This window comes from Triturus cristatus, chromosome 7, assembly GCF_964204655.1.
Source record: "Triturus cristatus chromosome 7, aTriCri1.1, whole genome shotgun sequence".
Classification (NCBI taxonomy): Eukaryota; Metazoa; Chordata; class Amphibia; order Caudata; family Salamandridae; genus Triturus; species Triturus cristatus.
In genome coordinates, this window is record NC_140590.1 from 1,375,963,303 (window position 1) to 1,375,989,708 (window position 26,406).

The 26,406-nt window shown below is 43.3% G+C and overlaps 1 protein-coding gene across 2 annotated transcripts in view; it reads right to left on the minus strand.

The window, feature by feature from the left end:
* Window positions 1-21: 21 nt before the first annotated feature.
* The window catches only part of PIGU (phosphatidylinositol glycan anchor biosynthesis class U), a 193,634-nt gene continuing 167,249 nt past the window's right edge, over window positions 22-26,406 (minus strand). For both annotated transcript variants that reach the window (XM_085619097.1, XM_085619098.1), the window contains exons 11-12: window positions 20,897-21,039; window positions 22-1,800 (exon numbers count right to left, since the gene is read on the minus strand). In XM_085619097.1, the coding sequence (XP_085475223.1) occupies window positions 1,687-1,800; window positions 20,897-21,039 (257 nt within the window). In that variant the 3' untranslated portion in view covers window positions 22-1,686. The remainder of the gene's footprint in view (window positions 1,801-20,896; window positions 21,040-26,406) is intronic.

Sequence of the window (26,406 nt, forward strand, 5' to 3'; positions counted from 1 at the left end):
GTGCTGAGTTCAGAGCATTGCTTCATTCATTATTTCAAGTTTATTTTAAGTAAAGTTCTTCTCTGTGGTGCTTTTTCTCAAACTATGTAGGATCAATTTCAAATTGCAAAAATTCTATAGAAATATACTTCAAACACATGCATGCCCTAGCACAGAGCTGATAAACGCACTTGGGAGAGTAGCAATTTCCATTGCAACTGTTAAACTCCAATACAATGCACTGGAACATTTCTCTAAAGGCCAGGCAAGACCTGTGACCCTTGGCCCTGGGTGACACTGTGTCTCCCATGGCCAAGTGTGGCATAGTGTACACAGTTTGTTTAACCTGTTTTTTAGATTGCTGCCACCATCCTTTCTGTTCTTACGTTAACTAAAATAATATTGCATAGGAGGCAGGGATATCTCATGACTTAATAATAAGGGAATTCCTGTCACTTACATTGCTTCTGTCTGAGAAAGGTATAATTAACAATTTGCTAACATTTATCAAAAAATAAATAAAATCGTAATTAAGTGTTACAAAGTGATATCTGACCGCTACCTATTTTTATAGCAAAAGGGCTGTGAGAGGAATAACCACCCAGCCAAATCAAACTTAGGGAATGCAAATGTTGGTGGTTACTTTGAGCTTATGAGATCAGAGGAACAGATGGTAAGGACAACAGCAAGGATGATGGAGTGACATGGAGTTTTAAGTCATTCTTGGCCAAGGGTTTGTGGCTAAGAATTAGGCATGGAATGGAAATCTCGACATTGTCCAAAATTTAAATCAGGGAGTAAAATGGTAGCAATTGCACCACAGCAAAAAAAAAAGGTGTCACATCTGAAAGTATCTGAAAAAAAGATTTTATATACAAATTCAAGTGTGAACAAAGAAAACCCTTTTGTGAAAACACCAAGCATCTCAGCTTGTGGTTAAAGCACCCTCCACGGGTACGTCCTTCTGCGGCGCGATGGTTTGATGTCATCATAAGACAGCCAGTAGCTGAGAGGAACGAGAATGTAGTGCGTCCTTTAGAACGGGTATGACACGCATAGAGGAACTGATGGAACATTTTAAATAGCGGCAGTAGTGTTGTTCTGCGACAGTTCATGGCTTCTTCAACCTGCGCCCTCTTCGTTCCCCACGCACTTTAATATCTTGTTTGTGTGAAACATGTACAAAAATTAAACTGGTTGTTCCTGGAAAAACAAACATCGTTCAAGACTGGAATCGCGCCTGTTTTACCCTCTCGTTACTAGCTAGGGAGAGGTTTGGCTATCTGCCAAATAAAACACTCAAAGAGAAGTATTAATTCCTGTGCAGACGGCAGACATGGGGGGGCAGGGAGGGGAAGGCAAACCTCGAGTTAAATAATATAAAAATGCACCCAGCCATTTCATCTGGCTTTTATACTGAGTGGGCAACAAGTAAAAAGACTGCCTCCTCGTTCAGTGCTGAAGTCTTTCTTTCAGTTCTCATCCAGTTCACAGGATATTTTATTCTGAAATTTATAAAAAAAGAAATCACCCTCCACAGTGCGTACGAGGAACACTTTTTAACCCTTGGAAACAAACTTCAGTGCTCCGGATAAAGTACGATCCCTGGCAAGGCTGTGCCAGGGAACCAACCACCACCGTGCGGCTTCACCCTGCCACCGGCCCGAGTACGTCTATTTCCAGGGACCACGCCCGATTAGTGTCTCTTTACTTCAACACCAGTGCAGCTTCTGTGCCATCTTTCTTTCGCAGGTAGAGGCCGTGACTAAGGTGGTACTCCCTCCGTAGGTAGGCGTAAAAATAATCGGAAACCAGTAGGATCTGCGGGTAAATAAAATAAACAATTAGCGCTTGTGTAAATAAATGTGGTGGTCAGATTTTAGAACATCTAAGACAAGATGCAGGTTCAGTTTGTAACCCTATGAGTTCTGCACTATGATCTGGCTCCGGGGTTCCCACATATTGGAATGTTCAATAGCCGGAAGTGAGAGTTAGAATAAAAATGAACTATATTACTCATGTTCACAACCAAGGTAGCAAGTATTGGCCAATCTACATGTGTTAAAATTATGGATTGTTTATGCATGAATGTATCCGCAGGAAGGTTCAAATGAAGTAGCTTCAATTAAAGCTCTGCAAAAAGAACAATTGATGGACAGAATGCTGAACGATGTCATACATTCACCCCAGTACAGAGATCTGGGCCTAAATTCATCTGTGTCTCTTTTGCTTTTGTGCTCTAAGTGTGCAGGATATGCCCAGACGTGGGTCCTGGGCTCAGTGTGTCACTGGTTTCAAGCTAGCCTGGCTGATGAAGGGTGACATACCCGGAAACCGGTCCCAGGATGCTTGTTTCCAGTCCATGGAAGACCTGGCCGGCAGTTTGGGCTGGACTGTTCCCATGGGGAGCAGGGTCAAAACTGATTTGCATATGGCTGGGTCTAAACTGGGGTGGCATGGTGAGCAAAAGAGCAATGGATTTAACCCAGATCTATTGACTGGGGGTGAATGTTTGATTTGCTCTGCATTCCGTCCATCATCTGTGTTTCTTTTTCAACTAAAGCTCTGGCAGTGCTAAAGCAGCATGTTCTTCAGGGCTGAGCCCTAACACTAATTATTTCTCCAATCTGAAGTGGAGGAATACACTGGGCACATCCATCCTGCATTACATCAATCATGCACTGGAACACTGACAGAAGATCCAAGAATGGACATAAGACACAACTTAAAAAAGGGTATAGAGCTTTACTTTCCAGAATCAACAAGGGAGAGTACACATTTTAACATAAAACAGCCCTTCTTAGATGCAGATCACGTCAATCATGTACCCGAGAACACATAAGCTACTGCCACATCAAATACGTTTACTGGATAGACTAGAGTTTCTCTTCTGTCTTTCACCCAGCCCTTGACTACTATCTCTAACCTCGTCACAAATTCTTCGACAGTTTACTCAAATTTGCAACATTCATACTTGTACTTTATTTTCTTCAAAACTCGTTCTTGACAGCTGCATCCTAAAACGACAACTTTATTGGCAGGCACCATCACCTCCTTTACTGCTTTGACTCATGTAAGTAGTTTCCTGACTAGATTTCTGTCCGTCTTTGGAAACAGATTGAGATTTATGTCTTTAATAAGATCAGTTTTCATCTAAAAATATCTTTCAAAGTACTGTCTGATGGTGCCTTTTCACACTGCATGTTTTCTGACCCATCTTTTCTCTTTGGGATTTTTGGCTCCACCCCAACTCCGACCACTCTTCTGAAGACTACTTTATATAACTTGTGCCCTCTTTTGTTAGGAAATGCACAACTGTCATGGTACAGGCTGACGGTTGGTTTCCAAACTCCAGGCCCGGGTGTGGAAGGTGGCATATTTAATAGAACATCAGCAAAAGGTACCAGAAATGTAGTCACATACACACAATTGCCTCACTTGTGTCACAAAGGAAAAGTTACTCACCTGAAATCGTAGTTCTCTTACAGGGGAATCTTCATCAAAATCATTAGCACGGATTAGGCCTGCCCACATGCTGGGATCCCGGAGCACTTTTCAAAATTATACGTATATGTATATACAGATTTATAGAACAGTACTTTACATCAGAATTGCAAGCCCATCTCATAAATAGGCAGAAAAGAAATAGAAACAGCTCGAACATTCACCCAATGATGTTCCTCAAAGAAGGCTGCCCTACTCGAGTAGCTGCTCTGGAATCTGAATCCAGACAGCAGTGTCTAGTAAAGGTACACACAGATCTCCAAGTAGCAGCCTTACATATTTCTGAAATGGAACATTTCTAAGAAGGGTTATTGTAGGAGCCTTTCCATGTGTGGAATGTGCTTTAGATCTACCAGGTATGGGTTTCCTAGCCATCCGGTATGAAAGAATTATAGAAGAAACTATCCCTCTAGAAATGGATTGTTTTAAGAAGGTAAACTTATGAGTGTTTTCATTACCATTATGCCCACCCAGGTAGCCTTTCAAAGGTGTCTCAGACCTGCCACAGCAGCATCTGCGCGCAGTTTTTACAGCCATGTCGATCTGGCAAGTGCCCCCAATTGCCAGGCCCTAACTTTACCTTTTCTTACATGTAAGACACCCCTCAGGTAGGCCCAAGGTACCCCTGTGTGCAGGGTGCAGTGTGGGGGAAAGGTAGGACATGTACTGGTGTTTGTGACATGTCCTGAAAGTCAAATACTGAGCAATTTGGTTTTTACTATTGATAGGTTATCTGTCCCATAGGGTAACATGGGAGTTTATTAGTAACATCTTACACGTATAACTTTCCATTGGAACAAGATGGAGAAATGGGGTTTAGGTTCTCTAAACTCAGAATTCAATAACACATCTTTTAGTAAAGATGTTTTTTAAATTGTGTGTTTGAAAATGCCACTTTTAAGAAAGTAGTTTTTTTTCTTGTTTAGCCATTCTGTGTGCCTCTGCTAGTTGTGTATTGACGGTGTGGTTTTGGAGTGACAGGGGCTGGGGTTGTGCATTCACTGTAGACAGGCATGAGGAGGGTTGAAGTATGTCCTGCCTTTCCTGGGTGTCTCTTAGTTGGGCTGAATAGGCCTGGTCTGCATTTAGAGTGGTGGGAAGAGTTTTCATTAACACCTGAATAGGCAGTGTCTCCTCCTGCATCAAAGTAGTGGGCACCACTTGTGAAGTGCACAACACATCGCCCGACTTGCACCGCAGCCCCGATGCCGCACTGCATCAACTCTGACACCGTCACCGAGGCCGTTGTCTGCACCGGAGCAGAGGCCACCGTTCATGACGCTCACGACGCACCACCCGGACTCGCACCGCAGCCCCAACCTCACCAATGCCAGTGCTTCATCATCGCGGAGCCAATACCTGCCATGGTTGACCTCTTGAATCCATCGACCCCGCATCGTCGCAAGGAACCGATGCATCGCCCCCAACGTGACGTGACCTTCCCGGCAAGAGTAAGAAACCGATGCCTTACCGCCCGTGTCTCGCAGTAAGGAACAGACGCTTCATCTCCCCTGTGGTTGTAAGGAACCAACGCCACCCAGCGACAATGTCTCATCCATCACCCCCCCGATGCCATGCACCGTGGTTGTTTTCATAGTTTGCCAAGGTACTGTTCTTAGGGGGCCGTGCGGCTTCGTGCCCAGCCTGCGTATGACGTTGTTGGTGCTGTACTTTGAGATTTTCATCTGTCACAATGTCGTAATAGCCTCAGGGGGAGTTATTTGTTGCTACAAGCTTTATTTTTTGTGAATAACCTATTTTTTATGATATCTTGACATATTTATGGTGGATTGCTGTCCTTTGGTCTTGTTTTGGTTTAGATAAAGAATTCCTATTTTTCTAAACTGGTGTGGTGTCCATTTGTAGTGTTTTCACTATATAACTGTATGTGTGCACAAATGCTTTACACGTTGCCTCTGAGATAACACTGACTGCTCGTGCCAAGCTACCAAAGGGGTGAATAGGGTTTGTGTAAGGGCGTAACTCCCTTACCCTGACTAGAAGCAAGGGTCCCCACTTGGAAAAAGGTGCAAACCATTGCCAACTAGATACGCCCATTTCGAATAGGCAGTGAAACTCCTTCCAGGGAACTACCCACATGGAAATCACCTTCATTGGCCCTATGCATGGTGAGTGATTAAACCTGGCCAAGGTGAAAGAACCAGCTCACAAGACTATTTTTCCCTTTTTTGTTGCAACAAGCCCTGTTTTCCTCGTCCTGGGTCATGAAGGACATGGGAGCTTATGACTACCCATGGATCAAACCATCTCCTGGATCAGGAACTCTACTGGTTCATTGAGACAAACTCAGCTACTCTGTAGGCATGGATGTGCCAAACCTCTGCTTCATGGAAGAAGTGGGCCAGTATCTCTTTCCGATGTAGCGTTGCAGGTCCTTTTCACTGAGAGGTCAAGACTGCCTCTCTGCCACTACCACCATTGACACAGCTCTGGGAAACAAGTCTCAATTCTTGCCGGTAACTCTGAAGACTTCTACAACTAAGCTGGGTCAAGCTTCTCCTGTGCGTAGTCACTGCTACAGTCCCAACAATATCAGACAGGCCCATCTCCTCTCTTTTAGGCCCAGATCTCACACTATGCAGGTCGCACTTAAGAGGCATAGCCCCATCTACCCTCGAAGTGGAAAGCCTTGGGAAAAATGGAAGAGTAGGTGGAAGCCCTAACTCACTTGACACAGGACGTAGAAGAAAAAACAGAAGTACCATGACGCATGGATCTCAAAAAGCAAGCCTCGATGGAGGTCCAGCCACAACTGTCTTGTTGGGCAGACAACATGATGCTGGAGGCTCATAGCACTACGCATATAATCAATTTACCTTCCCTGCTGATCCTGTTCTTAGAGATCTTCCCAAAACAACCATACGGTTTCAAGAAGTCCTTTCCAGTATCTGCGGTTTGTGTCCACAGTACCTAGTCGAGCTTGGATTCTCCTGTGGCTGTTCTGCCCCCTCAAGGACAACAGCCTCTAAAGTGAAAAGGTCAAACTCATCTAATCTGTTATACGAGCAGCAGTTGGATGAGGAGTTACCAAACTCCTCTGGATCCTCTGTGTTTGGGCTGCAGGTTTCACCTCCACGCTGTTCTTATTTCTCAACTGAGTCTTATTGACTGCTGTGAGAGCAAAGTTGAAGGCCTTCAGCTATATCAGACTCCTGTGCAGGTACAAAGGCCATACGGCCAACCCCCTGGTACCAGCTTGTGCTGTCAAGTCATGGGTCTTCAGCACCTGGCGTCTTTTGCTGGGTGGGATTTTGATATAGGTTTCCACACAGATCTATTTCTCTGGCCTCTTCCGCATAGGAGTGCTCAGTTGGGATGGGAAAACTGGACACCGACTAACACAGATCGGGAGACAAATAATAAAGGTAACAAACACTTTTATCCAACCAAGCGCTAGCATGCTATCATGGCTGTCCTGTGAGGGGAAACAGCCCCACACAATTCCACTCATGTTGGATTGATAAACAAAAAGAAAATAAATTAGTACCAGCGCGTGGAAGGATGTAACGTGGGGCAGGGGGTTGGAATGACAGAAGGTGGGGGTGGGGAAGCAACACATGGGTCTAATAAACCACACTTTCCAACCAGTCAACAGTTATGCTAGGCGTCCCCAGGGCTCCACTCTCTCCCCGACACTGTTCAACGTGTACATATAGCCCCTGACCGAAATCCACAAACTCTCTCACATCTTCCACCACATGTATACAGATGATACTCAATGCTACATGAAAATTGCATCTCCTGATGACATCAGCATCCTTAATAACACCTGGACTAAAATACAACATTGGCTGACCCGTAACCACCTCAAACGTAATGCCCTCAAAACAGAATTCCTTCTGCTCTCACCGCCCGGTATCGCCCATAGTATCAAAGACTGGCTCCCACATCTTACTGCCTTGAACTGTACCGCACACATCATTGACTCAGCTAAATCCCTAGGAATAATTTTGGACAATGCCCTCTCCATGCAAAATCACATCAGTGGTGCCACCAGAGGAGCTAATCACCAACTACATGCATTAGGGAAACCAAATGTTTCCCACCCACAGCAGATCTCAAAACCGTGGTCCAAGCACTTGTGATATTTAAACTATACTATGGTAGTGCCACCCTAGTAACGCTGAAGACTACCTTGAACGCAGCTGCAAGGCTAAAAAATAAAGATCATATTACCCTGACCTCCAATCACTGAATAGGCTACCCTATGAGGTTAGGAGTCATCTCAGAATTGTCTGTATGACCCACAAAGTGCGGCACCACAACATGCCTTCTTACCTGGCCCAGAAATTGACCCTATCTGGCGGAAAAAGATCTTCTATAAGCACAAGCTCCCTTCTACTTACGCCACAAAAATTCAACAAAAAGGAAACCTACATTCAATCCTTTTCCAGAATGGCCCCTACGATCTGGAACTCCCTTCCTCCAGAGACCAGGTGCAAGCCTTCTACTTTCATCTTCAGGAAAGAAGTACAATTACTACTATCCAACAGATTCCTCTCACATTGTGATAATAACTCCCTCTCCTCATTTGCGACATCTACATGCCTGTCTAACGTTTTCGTCCCCATCACTGATATTTGAGCTGTTTTTCCATTTTCTATCCTTCTACACACTGCCGCAACACCTATCGGACTTTGCTCATGAATGACTATGTGTTCCTGTCTGTCTTCCTATTGTTTGCTTACGTAACTATACCAATTTTATGTATGTACTTTTATGTATATCCTTTATCGTTTGGATCATAACTACCTTTCGTTATTATTGTAAAGCATTCAGTCACCAGAAAGGGTCTTGTTTGTGCTATATAAAACCCTTCAAATAAAATGAAAGTGACAATTAAATCAATGATTTGTAAGCAATGGTTGCTCTAAGCCCACTGTAAGCTGACAATGCTCTAGCAACAGACTGCACAATCACTTTCTAGGAGGTGAGACCCCACCAAAAAAAACTGGAGCTGTAGGGTGGATACACTAAGAGCAGAAAAACAGGTTTAAGTCCACACCAACCAGTGGAACAAGCAATGGCAAAGTCAATATGTCTTGCCTCTGTGAGTTCTATTGGCTTTGTCAATGTTTTTTAGCTATGTTTTACAGCAGCATAGCTGCTGTGTAGCATCGGTAAAAGATAAAGCGCACTATGATGTATTTTTATTTTATAGACTTTCAACCATGCTGCGCAGCAGAGATTCTGCTGTACAACATGGCTAAAAAAAACTGACAATGCCAAATAGCTCGTGTATTGGAGAGCTACTTTGCATTGCCAATTTTTTGTGGACGGATGGGAGGGGGAGCAAAGCAGGACGAGGAGGGAGGGTTAGACAGGGCAAGGAGCATATAATCAAATATAGTACATTTATAGATTATAAACAATATCAAATTCATGCGATTTGAAACAAAATTGAAGTGCGGGGAGTCTTGAAATTTCTTTTCTTCATATAATCTTTATTTTCATTTCCAATCCGAAGCATAAAACCCAGCCAACGCGTTTCATCTAATAGATGGACTTCATCAGGGTTGTGAATCAGATCACGAAGATCAGCAAAGCAATCTACGAATGTGAAATCTTGAAAGCCGAGAATCTTGTGACGACTTGTTAATAATACATATCCAAGTTGGGAACAGGTCATGTAAATCACCAAACAAGTTTAGTGATCTATATAAATATGCATTGATATTCCAATCGCACCAATGTCTTCTGGATTTTCTATGGATTATTGCCTTCTTGACCACGGTCAGACGGACGATACTTTGGGCACAACTTCATATGATACCGCCATGGATAGAAGGCAAAAATCCCAACTTGGATATATATTATTAACAAGACGTCACAAGATTCTTGGCTTTCAACATTTTACATTCGTAGATTGCTGGGCTTTATGCATCTGATTGGAAATGAAAATAAAGATTATATGAAGAAAATAAATTTCAAGACTCCCCACACTTTAATTTTGTTTCAAATTCGCATGAATTTGATATTGTTTATAATCTATAAATGTACTATATTTGATTACATGCTCCTTTTCTTTATTTCTTTCTAAGAGAAGTTTTCTTCTCGTATAGTGTGACTTCTATGCAGTGGGGTTACAAAAAGTGAAGCATTACGATTTAAAACACTCATGGGAAGTAATTTACTGGTGCAGCCATTTAAGCCCACACTGCGGTTTTTCTAAAAAATTAGACATGGCAAGCACCAAAACGGGTCATGGTGGGAGGTGGCAAGCAACAATGCAGCAAGGCACTACAGCTTAAGTATCAAAATAACGTTGGGGGAAAAAAAGAGCGATAAGAGAATATTAGGTTTAATGGAAATCAGCTGAGGTGGCTTGTATACTTTTGTTACACATTATTCAAGAGATCGCAACAGAACACATCCAAAAAATAATAACCTTATTTAGATATATCACTGCAATTGTGTGGCATCAGAGGACCAAAGTATGTGGCAGGGTTGACTAAATCATGTGGTAAGAAAAGGCAAATTATACTACGTAAGGCAGCACATTTTGTGACAATATCACTTCCTTACTTTGCCATTTTACAAAGGATAATTGTCTGGGCAAAGGTTTCACTTCTTTAGTACCAGTTTAACACACACATACAGCAAAACAAAACAGAAAACTTTGCATAGGGCCGGCCACTGCACAGCAATACGTGTTGCATCGTTTTTTTATTTTTTAGAAACCATTGATCCATTTGAGGTAGAATTTTGTTAAAATCTGCATATTATGCAGCAGGTAATCGATTATGCGGCAAATGCAACAAATCCATAATTATGCCAGAAAAAGCCACAAAAACACATCATTCCAAAGGCACTGGTTGTAGTGCTATGCAAAACATTTTCTAAAATCACAAACACCTTTTCCCCACCTTCTTTTCACGTTTATTCTTCATGATATTTACAGACCTACCTTTGGTCAAGTGTCTTAATAGTGTAAGGGGAGGTTGCCAGAGCTGCGATTACCCCTATGTCCCTCATTCCCATCCCAGTCATTACTAATGAGGTGCCAGTCACCTCACACGACAGGAATCAATGCAAGAGGATCCAAAGAAAGCTAGCCCCACCTACGCAGCCTGGGTGCCATAAAATGGGCTGGCACTCGTTGTTCCTTGTGTTTTGTTTCCTGTTGCTGGGCCAAGGACCGAAGTATGTCTCTGCTGTGTTTAGACCTCCCTGAGGGCATGTTATCTTCCTTGCTGAGCTTGGGAGTGAGAACCCCTCCAAAGTGGGAGTTCAGGAGGATGAAGCTGGTGCAAGAGGCTTCCTCTTGCTACCAAAGACTCTTCCCCTTATGGTTTTGGATGGTGGTGGCTACACTTACCTTTTCAGCACTGGCAGACGGCGACAAAGGGGAAAGTGTCTCCTGGCCGCGCATGTGCGTTGTTTATGGTTCCTGCATGCTCAGTTTGGTCCATTTTGACCATGCATGTGCACACTTTTGTTTTGGACGTGCTGACAATAGCGCCCATCAGGGGCATACATTTGAACCGCAGATAAGTGCTTTGGGTAAATTGTGGATCCCGATTGCTTTGTTTATTTCCTGCTTGTGGTGTGTGATGTCCTTGGCACTTTGGGGGTATGGGGAAGCATTCCAGCAAAAGAAAGCATGTCTCCCCTTCTCCTTCTTCTGGCTTTTCACTTTCTCCAGATCAATCTCCCTCGCCTAGTAGGTCTGGGAAAGAAGAGCAAATAATCCAGGGACTCTCTGCCTCAAAAAGGGAAGAAGTTTTTAATAAGGCGAAGATGGTAGTGCCTACAGATTTTGGAAAATCGGACAGTGATGAGGAGCTGCCAGTCTCTGCTGATCAGAAGGGCAATATATTGTTGCAAGATTTATTGGCCCACTGAGATAACATGAGTTTTCCTTCGCTTGAAAGGCCTGGAACCTCTGAAGACACCCTGCTTAGACAATTTCAAAAATTGCTTAAGTGGGTTTGCAGATTTACCAGATCCTCTTAGATGTGGTCAAGCAAGAGAGGAAGGATTGTGGTGGGATTCCTTTTTTTTTCCATACTAAGAAGATTTGTTTCTTCGTGCATCTCAATTGATCAGGACAACCTGATCTGGCAGCAGGCAAAAGAGATCATCATTAGTCTGGGACTTCTTCCATCAAGAAATGCCAGTTGTCTTTATCCAAAGATCTCGTGTTAATTGGTGCCTGTTTCAGAACAGATCTGGGGAAGGTGTTTCTTCCAGAGAAAATAATTATATGCCTTCATGCAGCAATTCATGAACATCTGGCCTCCTTACAAGATGTGGACAGTCTATGGATCGAAATCAAAGGGCACATGGCGAAAATGGTGCACACAGTTCAATTGGCAAGGTTGCACTTACAACCTGCAGACAGTGCGTTGAGATTGAAGTCCAGGTATATTTGGGGTCCATAGTAATTGGGATGTCTAAGAAGTTGAAACTGTTAGTTTGTATTTGTTGTTTTCCAGCTCGTGACTTCTAGGCCTCCGCTCACAGGAATGATAGTGAATTTATTCCATCTAACTCTCAGCCTGGATATATCCACACAATTCGGCATGTTCATTAGTGTGGGAGTTCCCAGGAAAGATAAGAATGTCATCTGTGTAAAGGGAGATCTGGACCCACAATCTGCCCACTACCAGTGAATGCTTTTGCAACTGGGCACCACACAAATCCAATTAGACAATGGCTCTGTGGCCAGCGCGAAGAGGAGCAGTGATCTTTTTAGATTTTAATAGGTAACACAATCTTGTGTGCAGTCTCCTCGCCTCCCTCAACACTTACATACATTCACTAGAGAAGGAAAAGTTACCCACCTGAAATGCAATTTATTTTCCAGGGGAATCCTCATCAAAGCCATAAACACTGAATAGTGCAGCCCATTCAGGGGGATCCCAGAGCACTAAAAATAATTACACACAAATGTACAACAACGTTTTTGCACAACAGTAACTTACATAAATGTGTCAGCATAAAAGAAGGCTATGGATAGATGTTATTGCATTTGAGTCACTAACAAAAAAAGTCCACAGAAAATCTTTCACAAACCTTTTTTAAAAGGAAAAGCAAAGGGAATGTGGGACATAGTTAGCCAATAGACTGCAATGCAAAACATAGTAGAGAAAACTGGCACTGTGCCTTTAAGAACCTCACAATACACCCTGTACCATCAGATCATTTTAGAGGCTCTTGGGTGAAAAACTGTTGAGAGCTGTGACTTTGATCAGGATTCCCCTGGAAGAGAACTAGGATTACAGGTGAATAACCTTTCCTTCTCCTCCACTGGATCCTCATCAATAGTCATAAGAATTGAATAGAATAGCAAGCCCATCTCACAAATAGGCGCACATGAAATAAAAACAGCTACAACAATAATCCGAAAAGGTTCCTCAAAGAAAGCCTGTCCTGCTTGAGTAACCACTCTTGAGTCTGAATCTAGACAGTAGTGTCTAGTAAAGGTAAGAACAGGTCTCCCAGTAGCAGCTTTACATATTTCTAAAAAGGGAACATTTGTAAGAAGAACTATAATTGATGCTTTTTCGCATGTGGAATGTGCTTTAGGTCTACCAGGTAGGGGGCCTTGGCTAGATGGTATGAAAGCCGTTTAACTATCCATCTAGAAAGTTATTGTTTTAAAAATGGTAAACATGTTCTTACTAGATCATAATTGATGACAAGATGGTCTGATTTTCTTCTTTACGTCAAGAGAATTTAGAGATTTCTCTGCTGATTTAGATGGATTAGGAAAAAATGTAGGTAACAAAATGGGTTGGTTAACATGTAATTATGAAACCACCTTAGGAATAAAGAAGGGGTAAGTTCTCATTGCCACCCTATTATTATGGAATACTGTGTATGGTTCAATAGAGCACAATGCCTGAATTTCACTAACTCTGCGTGCTGAGGAAATAGTGACTTAGAAAGACAATTTCCATATAAGATGTTGTAAAGATGCTTTACGGATGGGTTCAAAGGAGGCACTCATTAATTTAGATAGACCAATGTTAAGTTCCAAAGAAGGAGACATTGTCTTTACCAGAGGGAATACCATTTTAATCTCTTCTAAGAAATTATTAACCACAGGCTTTCTAAAGGAGATTTGTGATGGAGATATTCTATAGGCAGTTAAAGCTGAAGGTGTACTTTAATAGAACATTTTTTGTAAACAAGACCTTGCCAGATGAAGTAGGTAAGGTATAATTACTTCTTCCTGACACAAGGATGTATTGCGGCTATTCTGGATGCACCATAAGCAAAACATCTTCCACTTAAAGGCATACGATTTTCTAGTGGAAAATCATTTAGCCTCTCTTAGTATGTTCATTAAGTTTGGAAAAGACCTAGGGGCCCATATTGGAAGAATTCAGGAGCCAGGCCATTAAGTACAGTGATGGAAGGTTGGGGTGCACGATCCTGTCTACATTCAGTCACTTGTGTGATCGCTCTGATAGGCGAAGGTGGTCCATGACGAAGCCATTTCAACGCGATCATCATCATTCTGGTTTTGGACCTGCAGAATTTGATGAAAACTGTCGGTATGAGATGGATGGGGAAATGCGTAATTACGTTTTCCTGTTTAGTCTATTTTCGGTTGCTTGCGTGTGCAAATAAATCTATTTGTGGATAGCGCCTGTCTTGAAAACATCTTGCAAGATCTCATAGTGTAGAACCCGGTCATGTTCTTTTCTTGAAATACTGAGCTGAGTGAATCTGAATGATTGTTCTGAACACCTGGAGGTTGATTAGCTGTTATTGTTAAATTCCTGGCTATTAACCCTTTCTATATTGCTTGAGCTTCGAGATATAGAGGTGTTGTGTGGGTTCCTCCTTGCTTGTTTGGCTATTACATTGTTGTTGTATTGTCTGTCCGAACAAGAAGGGAGTTTGTTATTATTGATGGAAGAAAAGACTTAAGAGCTAGATAAACAGCTCTCAATTCTAGAAGCATGATAGAAGAAGAGTTTTCTTTGCCCCACCATACTCCTTGGGTGCACAAGTGTCCCCTGTCAGCTCCCAATCCTTCGGGAGATGCATAAGTGATTAGAGTTGGAACTGTAAGATCCTGATGGAACAGTATTCCTATCAGGAGATTATCTTGTTGTATCCACCATGTAAGAGATTGGATTGAAGACTGTGAGATGGTCGGTTCCTTTTTCCAGTAGTTTAAGAATTGATTCCACTGATTCCCTAGGCATTTTTGTACGGGCCTCATGTTAAGCCTTGCATCTGGAACCAGAAAAATACAAGATGTCATCCAACCCATTAGGGATGAGATCTGCCTCGCTGTTGGATGACAAGTGTGTAAGAGACTGTGACACTTCAGGCAGACTAATGCTAACCTCTTCTACTAAGGGTACACTTTTGTGGACGGTGTATCCAGTATTGCTCCAAGGTATTCTATTTTTTTGTACTGGGTAAGTTGAAGACCCAACTTGGTTAGTGTTTTGAGGCAAGACTGGTAATGCTCCCATGTTTCTGTTGATGATATGCCTTTTATTAGCCAGTCGTCTTACTATAAATAGATGAAGAATTTTTGTTTCCTTAGTTGGGCTGGGACAATGGCCAGAAATGTTGTAAATGCTCAAGGAGCTGATTTTCATCCGAAAGGTAGGACTTTGTATTGGTAGTGTTTTGAGCCCACTATGAATTGAAGACTTTTTCAATGTTTTGTTAGTATTGAAATGTAGAAGGCAGCATCATGAAGGTCTATTGAACATATCCTGTCTCCTTGGTGTAGTTGAGGATAGATCTTGTGTAAAGACAACATTCTGAAGTTTTCCTTCTTCATGTACTTGTTTACTACCTGAAGATCGAGAATGGATGCGAGTTCTTCTTTTGGTCATTTTTTCCGCATCAGAAAATATCGGAAATAAATTCCCAAACCTCTTTGGTGGCAAGAACCTCCTCCACAGCTTGTATCTGCAAAAGACTGTTGACTTCCTTCTGCACTAGATATTTTTGATATGCTGATGTGACTGGTGGAACAGAGAGGAGGGGACTTGAAACAAAGAGAATATCCATTCTGAACAATATTCAAGACCCACTTGTCTGTTGTTATGAAAGCCACTCTTCGAGATGTTTGACAATACTCCCCCTCACCGGGGTGACAGACGGGGAGGTGGGGGGGAGAGAATCCTAGTTTAGCTGGGTGTTTCCCTGTAGATACAAATTGCTGCTGTTGGCCTCCCCTGCCGCTGGAAGATTTACAAGGATGGTAGGGTTGGCTCTGTTGTTGTTGCTGGTGTGACAAATGAGCGGTTTAAACCCTCTCAGGGAAGTATCTTCTATCATAGGGCATTTACCTCTTACAATATTTTTTTTGTTTCTCTAGACCAACAGCCTTCAAAATGTCCATTTGAGTCTTAATGCAGGATATCTCATCGTTTTCATGAGATCTAAAGAGTGTATTTGCCAAAACGGCAAATTCAGAATGAGTTGCTGTGCTTCTGGTTTTGAGTCCAGATAGTCTGAGCCAAGATGTTCATCGTGCAAAGAGTTAAAATGTCAGCTCCTGCAGCTAGTATTTAGTTTGATACCATGCCGCCCTCATTTAGTGTCTTCTGAAAGTCTGGTTTGTCCACTTATGGCAGCTTTTCTGTAAATCATGTAGTGATTCTCACAGAGATCTAACATACATCCCCAGCAGGGCTTAAGCATTAGCAACTTTCATCGTAGATGCTGATGTTCCACACATCTTTTTTTCCCAACATATCTATTTGTTTGCTTTCTATATCTAGTGGAACAGAAGAGGAAGGAGCAACAGTATGAGACTTATTTGCCACCCTACAATGACCGAATCTGGAGGAGGGTCTGCTCTAAAGAACAGTAGGTCCTGGTCAAGAGGCCTATAGTTTGTAAGAAGTCTAGCTGAATCAGACTTCACTGATGCAGGTGTGAAAAATAACTGCATCTCACGTTCCAATAGGCCAGGTACTAAAGGAAGTAAGGAGCTTGCTGTTGCTCTGTGTTGTAAAGTCTCACATATAACAGAGGATGACGTAGTAGGAGTAGGTATGTCAATGTTTCATTTTGATGCCTCTCTTATTAATATCTCGTTAAAGGTGAGAAGATCATCTATTGGAGAAACTCTTGCTGGAGGTGTATCTGTCAGAGTAGGTAAATAACTTCTGACCGATAAGCAAGTAGTGGTTGACTAAAATGGAGATGATCTTCTGCGCTGAGATATTGACCTCCTGTTTGATCTAGAACACCTGGATATCGATCCGCTTTTTGAGGGTCCCCTAGATCTAATTCTAGATCTGGAGAGATGGCGACACAGACTCCTAGATTCTCGTGGAGATTTATGTGATGAAGTTGTGAGTTGCGGACTTCTCAGGGGAAATGCAGGAGAAGTTGGTGGCATAGTATTAGGTAGTGTGCCCAGAGAGAAGTGAGCTGACTCTGATCTCCTGGGGATGGTGTACTTGAGAGACAAATCTCAGGCGTGACTTGCGATGGAGAATAATTGCAGGAGTTCTCCGAGTCCGATGCATGTGGTACACTTCTATGTTGTAAACTTTGAAGCCAGCGTGGTGAGATATATAAAGTGGATTGAGATCTAGCTCTTGATGTAGAGCGAGATCTAGATTTAGTGGCAGATAGTGGATATGTTTGTAACAACTGCATAGTATGTTTTGGTGTGGAGTATCTGATGTCTTTCAATGTCGACGTTGTTTTTAACGTGGAGATGTGTTTCAATGTCAAGAGTCCATGGTTTGTCGGCATCGACTTTGATGTCAAGGGTGCTCCAACAGCAAATGTAGGGAGTGCTTTGACATTGAATAATGTCTCGAAGGTGTCTTCAATAGCGTACCCGAGTTCTAGAAGGAGAAGAAGGAGCTTTGGAAGAAGGATTAACTTCTCCAAGGCCTTTTGAAGACTCAGCTGCTGTATCTTGCCTTCGCTCTTGGAGAGTATGAAGCCTGATTTTTTTCTCCGTTCTTGAGAGGCCTTCTGGAAAACCTCTGACAGTTGGTATATGTGTCAGGGTGGTGATTGTCAGGAAGGCAAACAATACAAAGTGAGGATCTGTCTGAGCCTTCTTTTCACAGGAAGGGCGCACCACAAAAAGTGAAGGCATCCTGATAAGAAGAGAATCTATTTTTTGTCAGACAAAGATGTAACTACATTGTAGGTGCTGAAAAATTCCGAATGACTGCAAAAGAAAAGGTTGAGGAAAGATATTCCAATATTTTTAATCCATAAAGGCAGAGTTTGGTACCTCAGGATCCTGTATCAAGGAATTGACCTAACTGTCATCTGTGAGGCATAAGGAGATACAGGGTGTATTGTGAAGTTCTTAAAGGCACAGTGCCAGTTTTCTCTACTATGCTTTGCATTACAGCCTATTGGCTAACAATGTCACACATCCCTTTCATTTTAAAAAAGGTTTGGGAAAGATTTTCAATGGTCACTTTTTAATTAGTGACTCAGTTCTAGGTAATTGGCATCTTTTTACAGAAGAAAATGAAATCTGCCCACTTTTAGCATTAATTTAAGCTGCAAACATATATGCTGTACAAAGTTTGTTCACATACATGTATACTTTTTTTTAAAGTGGTCTACGTACGTGGGCGGTTTTATTCAATGCTTATGACTTTGATGAGATCTCCTGGAAGAGAACCGCAAGATCCAAATTTCATGTCATGCATAATTTTCCCCATTTCCCAAGCATCTTATGATGTATTCTCATTTTCTTGCAGTGTCACAAACACCTCATTCAGAAGAGAGTACATTCTTTGTGGGTGGTAGTGGGAGATATCAAATCAATGTCATGGATCATTCCTGTATTTTATCTATAACTGTGTATCAGTGGTACTGTTGAAAAAGCAGAAGCAAATATCATTTACTATATGGTTAAGATTCCTATTGGGCACCCTTTGTGATCACTAAGAGGCAGCGTTGTGACATTCTGTATTTTTGCTTATTAGGAAAAAAATCATTTCTGGGGTTATCCACTTGTGAAACACTTGTCTTATGGTGAACTGATCTAATCCCCTTATACACAGAGTTTGTCAGCATGGCATGTCTGTCATATAGTTTTCTAAGCCTTTTGCATGCTTAGCTGTGAACTCCATTCCTTGAGCAATAGCCAATGTCACATTAAATTATTAAAAAACATAAATGTTTTGATATAGTGCTTCATACTGCATTTCTGCAGTTTCTAAACTCTATAAACAACAGGTTTCAGTTTTACACAATTTAAAGTTACTCAATTTACTGACCTTAGTAGAATAAATGGCTGATTACAATTACCATGACTGAAAATCGTGATATACAGATCACAGGAGAGGAAAGGGGGAGCATTAACTCAATCAGCAATGTTCAACAAAAATAGTGATTCAGCACTCCAACATATGATGAGATTAGTGTATTCTACAAGTGTAAATAAAGTTAAAAAAAAGAAGAAGCACATCAATTCAGCAGGTTCTTGTTTCTTTAGTGGAAAAAAATATTTTTAAAAACGACCGTAACCAATGCGTTTAGACCCAAGAGGTCTTCTTCAGGGCAATGACAATAACAATAGTCTCTCTTAGTTCGTTATGGTTTCTTATTTTTTTCTCCTTTTCTGGTTTTCAACTTGGTCCCTCACTAAAAAGTATTAGTGCCAGTTGGATCTCTTATTCCTTAAGTGCACCAACAAAGTAAATATCGCTTGTTGAGTCACTTCTTAAGTCGCCTATTTCAAATAGTTCGTTTCAGTGCGAACATGGGTTTTTATCCCATGTCTATTTGTTAAGTGTAAGAGCCGCTCCTGCCGCATAGCCAAAATCGTCGAGGTGAAACCAGAAAAGGAGAAAAAAAATAAGAAACCTTAACGAACTAAGAGAGACTATTGTTATTGTCATTGCCCTGAAGAAGACCTCTTAGGTCGAAACGCGTTGGCTACGGTCGTTTTTAAGAAGATTTTTTTCCAATAAAGAAACAAAGAAACATGAACCTGCTGAATTGATGTGCTTCTTCTTTTAGGTCTCGCCTACGCATTGCGCATGCACTGCATAGGAGACCTTTAGCCGTTGTGCAGCTCTTTTTCCAAGCAATACTCGTGCTTGTGGCGGCATACACCTTGCGTGAGTGCGCAGCGGCACGCCACAAGCACGAGTATGTGCTTGGAAAAAGAGCAGACTGCTCTCTCCAGGGTGTGCGCACCACTCGCGGGTGCACTCTTCCGCCTCTCTCTCGCGCTGTAGCACGAGGCGCGCGCGAGCTTGTTCTTCTACTTCTCGTTCCTATGCTTCCCTGGTAATGGTTTGAAGCATAAGAGCAGCTTTGTCAGAAGCGTTCGTAGGGCTAAAGCCACAAATGCTAACGTCTTTCGAGGCCATTCTCTGGTTTATGGTGCCACCTAGGGGCAACTAAGATGCATTGTGTTGTATATACTTTCATTTACATACCTGTCTGTGTTTCCCCTATTATCTTGTGAAGAAGCATTGCTCTTGCACAGTTACTTGTCTATTGAGGTCATATATTAAGAACCCCCAGCATCCACCTACTTCCTGTTGCAGCCATCCATATCCTGAGAAATCACGAGCATTTTTGCGCACAGCCACCAGCTTGTTTCTCAAGCGCTGCGAAGAATATGCTTTTAATTTTTCACACTATGTCTATTGCCTCACGTAATTCTGTAGTCGAATTGCCCAAAGTGGTCTGTTCTTGGTAGCCACAGACATTTTCTTTTTCTTTGACAGGACATGATGATGAGGCCCGCTTCTCTTCTCACTCCTTTTATGAACTTTGGCTGCTCCATCCGCCCAGTGACAGCAATGGCAACGTTTGGTGCCATCGACTATGCTCAATGCGAGCTGGAATTGGAAGTCGAAGCTTGAAACGTCATTCTTACTTTTCCAGTAGACCAGTCTGGGCCAGTTTTGCACCCTCTTTTCATTGCTAAACTGAGACCCCTCCCCCACCTTCGCTGTAACCAGTTTTGCAGCAGCCTCTGATGAAGCTAGCCGTGGTTTGCTGTAGAAAACAAGCATTGGCATAGCCAATAGGTCTCGCCTTTGGGACCTTATAAGTGTTTAGCCATGCAACACTTGATGCTGTTGCACCAAGGATATTGTGCTGGATAACTAAACACTTATAAGGTCCCAAAGGCGAGACCTATTGGCTATGCCAATGCTTGTTTTTGACTTTATTTACACTTGTAGAATACACTTATCTCTTCATATGTTGGAGTGCTGAATCACTATTTTTGTTGTAAATTTGTAGGATTTATATCCTAGGAGGTTTAAGGGGTATTGAGCCTCTGATTCTTTGCGCCCTTGTATATTGTAGAATATTACCACTTTTGACATTGAGATAGGTGCATTTAAAATTACAACATACCCATTGTCCTGTGTTTATTCAATCAGCAATGTTGCATGCTTCTATTTGGGTTCAACTAAGAGACACGCTTGATTACTTCGATGGTACAACTGACCTGTCCGACGTTGAACGATAATGTAATTGCATAGTAAAAGTTTGAGTTGGCACTGCCTGCATAAATCCAGAGGTGCCACAGGACCGGGAAGAGCAGGGAGCACACAATCAGCATACAGGAGACTAAAAAGATATTTCTTAGAACTGTGAAAAGAAAGGAATGAGGATTAAAAGTTGAAAACATAGGAAAACCTATATCTGCTATTAGTCTTTGATGTACCAAAATAAATTGTGCATCCACCCTTTATAGAGCAGGGATATACAAGGTGGGTTATGGAGGGCCAGATACATGCCAAATTTTCAAGCCATGAACACAGCGTAAATGTACACACAATTAATCTGAATGGAAATAATTTAGTTAGAAAGTGGTCATCAAGAAATCTGGACGAAATCCAACCATCCCAAACTTAAGTTGGAAGCCCCTGATATAAGGAGACATGAGGAAATACAAACAATTATATAGATACATGGCTGACATAAACAAACAATTACTTACATTCAGTAACGCCTTTTTCGGTAGAGACTCTACCTAACTACAGACTGCTCACCTTGTGACTACCCTCAGTCTCCACACTGGATCTGGAATATTTTGAACTGTAATTCGCTTGCAAGTCGGTAGGAGGTGTCATGACTGGGGTGAGTGTTTGAAAGGTTTCAGCACTCCGTCCAGCATCTTGTTGTGTTGCTATTTTCGCGGTATGCCCAGGCGTGGGTCCCTTGCTCACTGTGCCACTGGATTCAAGCTAGTCTGGCTGATGAGGGGTGATACCCTGAACCCAGTCCTAGGATGCTTGTTTCCGGTCCAGGGAGGACCTGGCTTGGCAGTCGAGCTGGTCTGTTCCCATGGGGAGCAGGGTCAAGACTGATTTGTATATAACTGGGGCCTAACTGGGGTGACACGGTGAGCAAAAGAACAATGGATTGAACCCAGATCTGTGACGGGGGTGAGTGTTTGAAACGTTTTACCACTACGTCCATCATCTTTTTGTGTTGCTATGATGACATCGAGGCCACAATATCTGCGCCACCGCAGCATGCTGACATCAGTTTCTTTCAGATCTCTGTCGCCCCCGTCGGATGGGGAGCCCACAGAAATCACATATGCCAGTCAGCTGATCTCTACATTGAGATCTTATTAATGGGCCATATGAGTCTATTCCACTGAACAGGGAGGAAGGAGGGTTGGTGAGGAATCTTCGGTTAGGTACAGTCTCCACCAGAAAAAGCATTACAGAAAGTAAATTCTAACTGCAGATTCCTTAGCTTGGGAATGGATACCAAAGCAGTATCTCCCCAGGTGGTGGGTTTATGAAATAGCTCAGACCTAGAAATCCTGAAGTACAGATTGGGCAAAAAGCCTGTTTTGTTGGACCTGGCTACCCAGGCAGTAGTGAAGGGACGCACATGTGGTAGTCTGGCAGATGCCCGAGACTGGCACACCGTGAGCGATGGCTGCAGCCTGTGCTTAAATGGAATGAGTATGAAGCCTTCTGGAGGCTGTTTCTTGACCAGCTCACAGCAGATCTTAAGACATAAAAACATCCATCGAGACACGGTTCTTTTGTGTACCGCTTTCCCTTTCTTTGCTCCTGAGAAGTCGACAAAAAGTTGAGCACCCTGCCGGTGGTCTCTGGTGCAAACAATGTAAAAACGAAGGGCTCTCCTAGGCTCAAGGCGGTGGTGCTACACTTCCTCCTTGGAGGGATGAGTCAGGGCGTAAAAAGTTGGTAAAGTGATGGATTGCCCTAAGTCGAAGTACGTGACTACCTTCGGCAGAAATGCTGCTTTTGTTCGGAAGACCAGTTTGTCCAGGAAGAAAGCCATGTATGGCTGTTGAAAGGACAAGGCTTGAAGCTCTCTCACTGGCCAAGCCGAGATAATGGCAAGGAGGAACACCTTATAGTCAGCAACCATAGAGAACAGCTATGCATTGTTTCGAAAGACGAGCACATCGAAAAGGTGTGAACCAAACTAAGGTCTGGCCAGACCCTTTAAGAAATGAATCACAACAGGCGATCTGAAAAGGGATGGCTAATCAGGTAACTGTAGCACGGCAGACAGATAACCTTTAACCGTAGCCACAGCAAGATACAACAGTAGAATGGCAGATAATACTGCCTATTAAGTCTGAATTTCACGGGTGAAACACCAGACCACAAACCTCGGCCAGTATCCTGCATATATAGTTTTGAAGGAAGGAGGCCTTGATACCGGGATGACACCCACTACTTTGGGAGGAAGATCAAAGCCAGCAACTGCCAACACTTTAGCTCCACGTATGGAGGTGTAGGTTGTGCAGGCTTGGGTGTAGGACCCTGCCCTGGTGCTGCGACAGGAGGGGTCCCGAAAGCACAGATATATGCTTATGGAAAAAAGTTTTGCGTACCACACGATCCTCAACCAATCTGCAGCCACCAGGAAGACTCAGTCTTTCCTGAGCTTTTTCAGCACTCAGGTCAGAAGAGGCAGGGCAGAAAGGCGTACAGGAGTCCCGAGTCTCAATCCAGACAGATGCCATCTCTGGGCAAGAATTGTTTTGGAAACTCCAACGTGCAAAGGTTTGGTCACTGCAAGTTCTCTGTGGTGGCCAATAGATCGAGCCAGGGTTCTCCCCATTTCTTGAAGATGCCCTGCATCACCTCCGAGTATAACTGCCATTTGACACACTAGGCAACATTGGCTGACCTAGTTCACCATAGCATTTGAAGATACTGTCTGGTGCTGTGTAACCAGATACCCTGAGTGCTTAGCTACTTCCAGGGACATAGAGCCTCCTGGTACAGGGCTCATAATCCCATGACACCCCGATTGTTGTAATACTACATAGTGGTCATGTTGTTCATGAGAACCTGTACCTGTTCCCCTCTGATGGATGGAAGGAACTCCTTCAATGCCAAGCAAAACGCTCACAACTCCAGCAAGTTGATGTGGAGATGAGTCTCTGCCAGAGACCAGAGTCCTCTAATCTCCAGCTCTCTCAGATGACATCCCCAAACCAGCAAGGATGAATCTGTTGTCATGAATGTTAGCTCTGGGTGGGGTAGGGAGAGGGGTGGTGACTATTCAATTGGGATCCTGCTTTCGCAGTCTCCTCCGACACCTGGATGGAATCTGATAAGTTCCCTTGGTGTTAAATCTCACTGCAGAGCTCGCATGTGCTACCTGGCATAGTCCACAAGGGCCGGAGGCCAAGAGACCAAGAAGCCTTAGCGCTGCTCTCACTGAGACCCAGGTCAAAGGTTGAAACATTGGCTAATAACTCTAATGTCCTGGACTCATTGAGGAGGAGGGAAGACTCGGAAAAACAGCGCATCTAGGATGGTTCCTATGAAGGGGAGCTGATTTGAAGGAGTCAGGAGTGACTTCAGCACATTGAAAAGCTCAGTGATGTCAATAAGTCAGCTGCCGTCTGGAGGTGGTTTATGAATGTTTGAAGAGAGCATGTTTTCAATAACCAGTCGTTGAGGTATGGGAAGACTGGTATTCCCAACCTCCGAAGAGGAGTTGCAAACAGCACCATCATCTCTGTGAACACCCGAGGTACACAGGAAGGCCAAAGAGGAGCACTGAAAGTGCTTTTGGCCTATTTGAAACCGAAGAATGTGGATGTGAAAATAGGACACCTGCAGTCCAATGCCACCATCCAGTCTCCTGGATTCAGAGTAGAGAGAACTTGTCCTTCCAGAGAAAGAAGTTTAGATGGTGCAGATTGAGCACAGGACAGAGGCTCCTGTCCTTTTTCGGCATTAAAAAATAACAGGATTAACAGCCAGTCCAGCTCTCAGATGCCAACCCCCTCACTATGGCTCCCTTGACTAAGAGAGCCTCTCCACAGAGTATGGACAAGTGGTTGTCTGGGAGGTTTCCAGTATGGGTGGAATGTCTGGGGAATGTGAAATGAAGGGTACCAAAATCTGAGTCCCCCTGCTTTTACCTCAAAAGAACTAATATGCATACAGTTTCCTGCTGAGGGACATTTTGACGTTGCCTCTACCGGTATCCCCTGCTGATGCTGCGAAAGGTGCGAAGTTGCTAGGTGAGTGTTGGACTTGGCCCTTTTTGGCTAAAGTTCCCAAAACTTTTGCCTTCCCCCTAGACTTTTTTTTCTGACATGGGTTGCCAACTTAGATGCTTTGGGCACTTTGCCACTGCTGATCAATGTCAAAGTGCAAGTGCTCCCTGTGTAAAGTGTAATGGTAATTGGTTGTCCATGATTGGTACGTTTGCCTTACTAGTAAAGTCCCTAGTGATGTGCACTATGTGGGCCTGGGCTGGTAATGCAAATGCTATTAGTGGGCCTGCAGCACTAATTGTGACACCCACCCACACAAGTAGCCCTAAAGAGAGAACTCAGGCCTGCCACTGCAGTGCCTGCGCGCAGTTTGTTAAACTGCCTTGTTGTCCTGACAAGTGCACCCACTTGCCAGGTCTTACCCTTCCCTTTCTATGCACATCAGACACCCCTATGGTAGGCCCAAGGTGGCCCCTGGGCAGGGTGCAGTGTCTGTTAAAGGTAGGACATGTACTGAGGTGTGTACCATGTCCTAACAGTGAAATACTCTCCATTTTGTTTTTCACTGTTGAAAGGCCATCTTGCCCATAGGACAGAATGGGGAGGCAGTGTATTATGTTTCCAGCCTATCTTCCCAAGGGCATAAGATGGAGAGGTGAAGTTTAGTGTGCCTGAACTCACAATTTAATCACACATCTTTTTGTGAAGGTGTTTTTGCATTGTTTGTTTAGAAACCACACTTTTAGAAGTGGCTGTTTTTTTGTGTTCTAACAATTCTGTGTGTCTCTGCCTGGTTGTGGATTGCCTGTCTGGATTTGAAAGCAATAGAATCTGCGGAATGTCTTGAGCCGGGGAGGAGGTGAGACAGCAACAGGCTGACCTGCATCTGGAGTGTAGGGGGGAGGAGTAGTCCCTGGAAGTAAAGAGGCCTGGGCTGCTGCCATAAAACAATGGCTCCATCCCCTGCTGAGCGATTAAGGATCCAGACCCCCACTATCAAAGGAAGAAGGTGTCACTGGCAGGGAGACACCCAGAACTGGTTTGAACAGGGGTCAGTGCCCCCCTGAACACAAAGACTTCAAAGATATTTAGGGGTATAACTATGAGAGCTGAAACCCCTGAACATTGGAACTGATCAAGACTGAAAAGGATTGAAACTACTTTGTGGTCAAGAGGAACCTCTGCCAAGGAAGAAAGAGCTGAAGAGACTGAAGGAAAGGACTGACCCTTGCTGTGTGTTCTTGGGTTGGCCTGCAGTTTGCTGATTTAACCAAGGAGAGGCTAAGGGACTTTACTGTGTGCTGTGTTGCCCTGCTTGAAAGGACTTTGCTGTGTGCTGTGTCCTGAAGTAACCTGTCCCCAAGGACCAGAGGAGAGCTGGTTCCCTGTTGTGGAAACTCAGGAACATAAATGTTTCCAGAAGTATCTCAGCGACGCTGTGATCGTCTGCTTCGTGCAGCCTGAGACCTTCATAAGGATTGCCCTGTGATCGCAGGCAC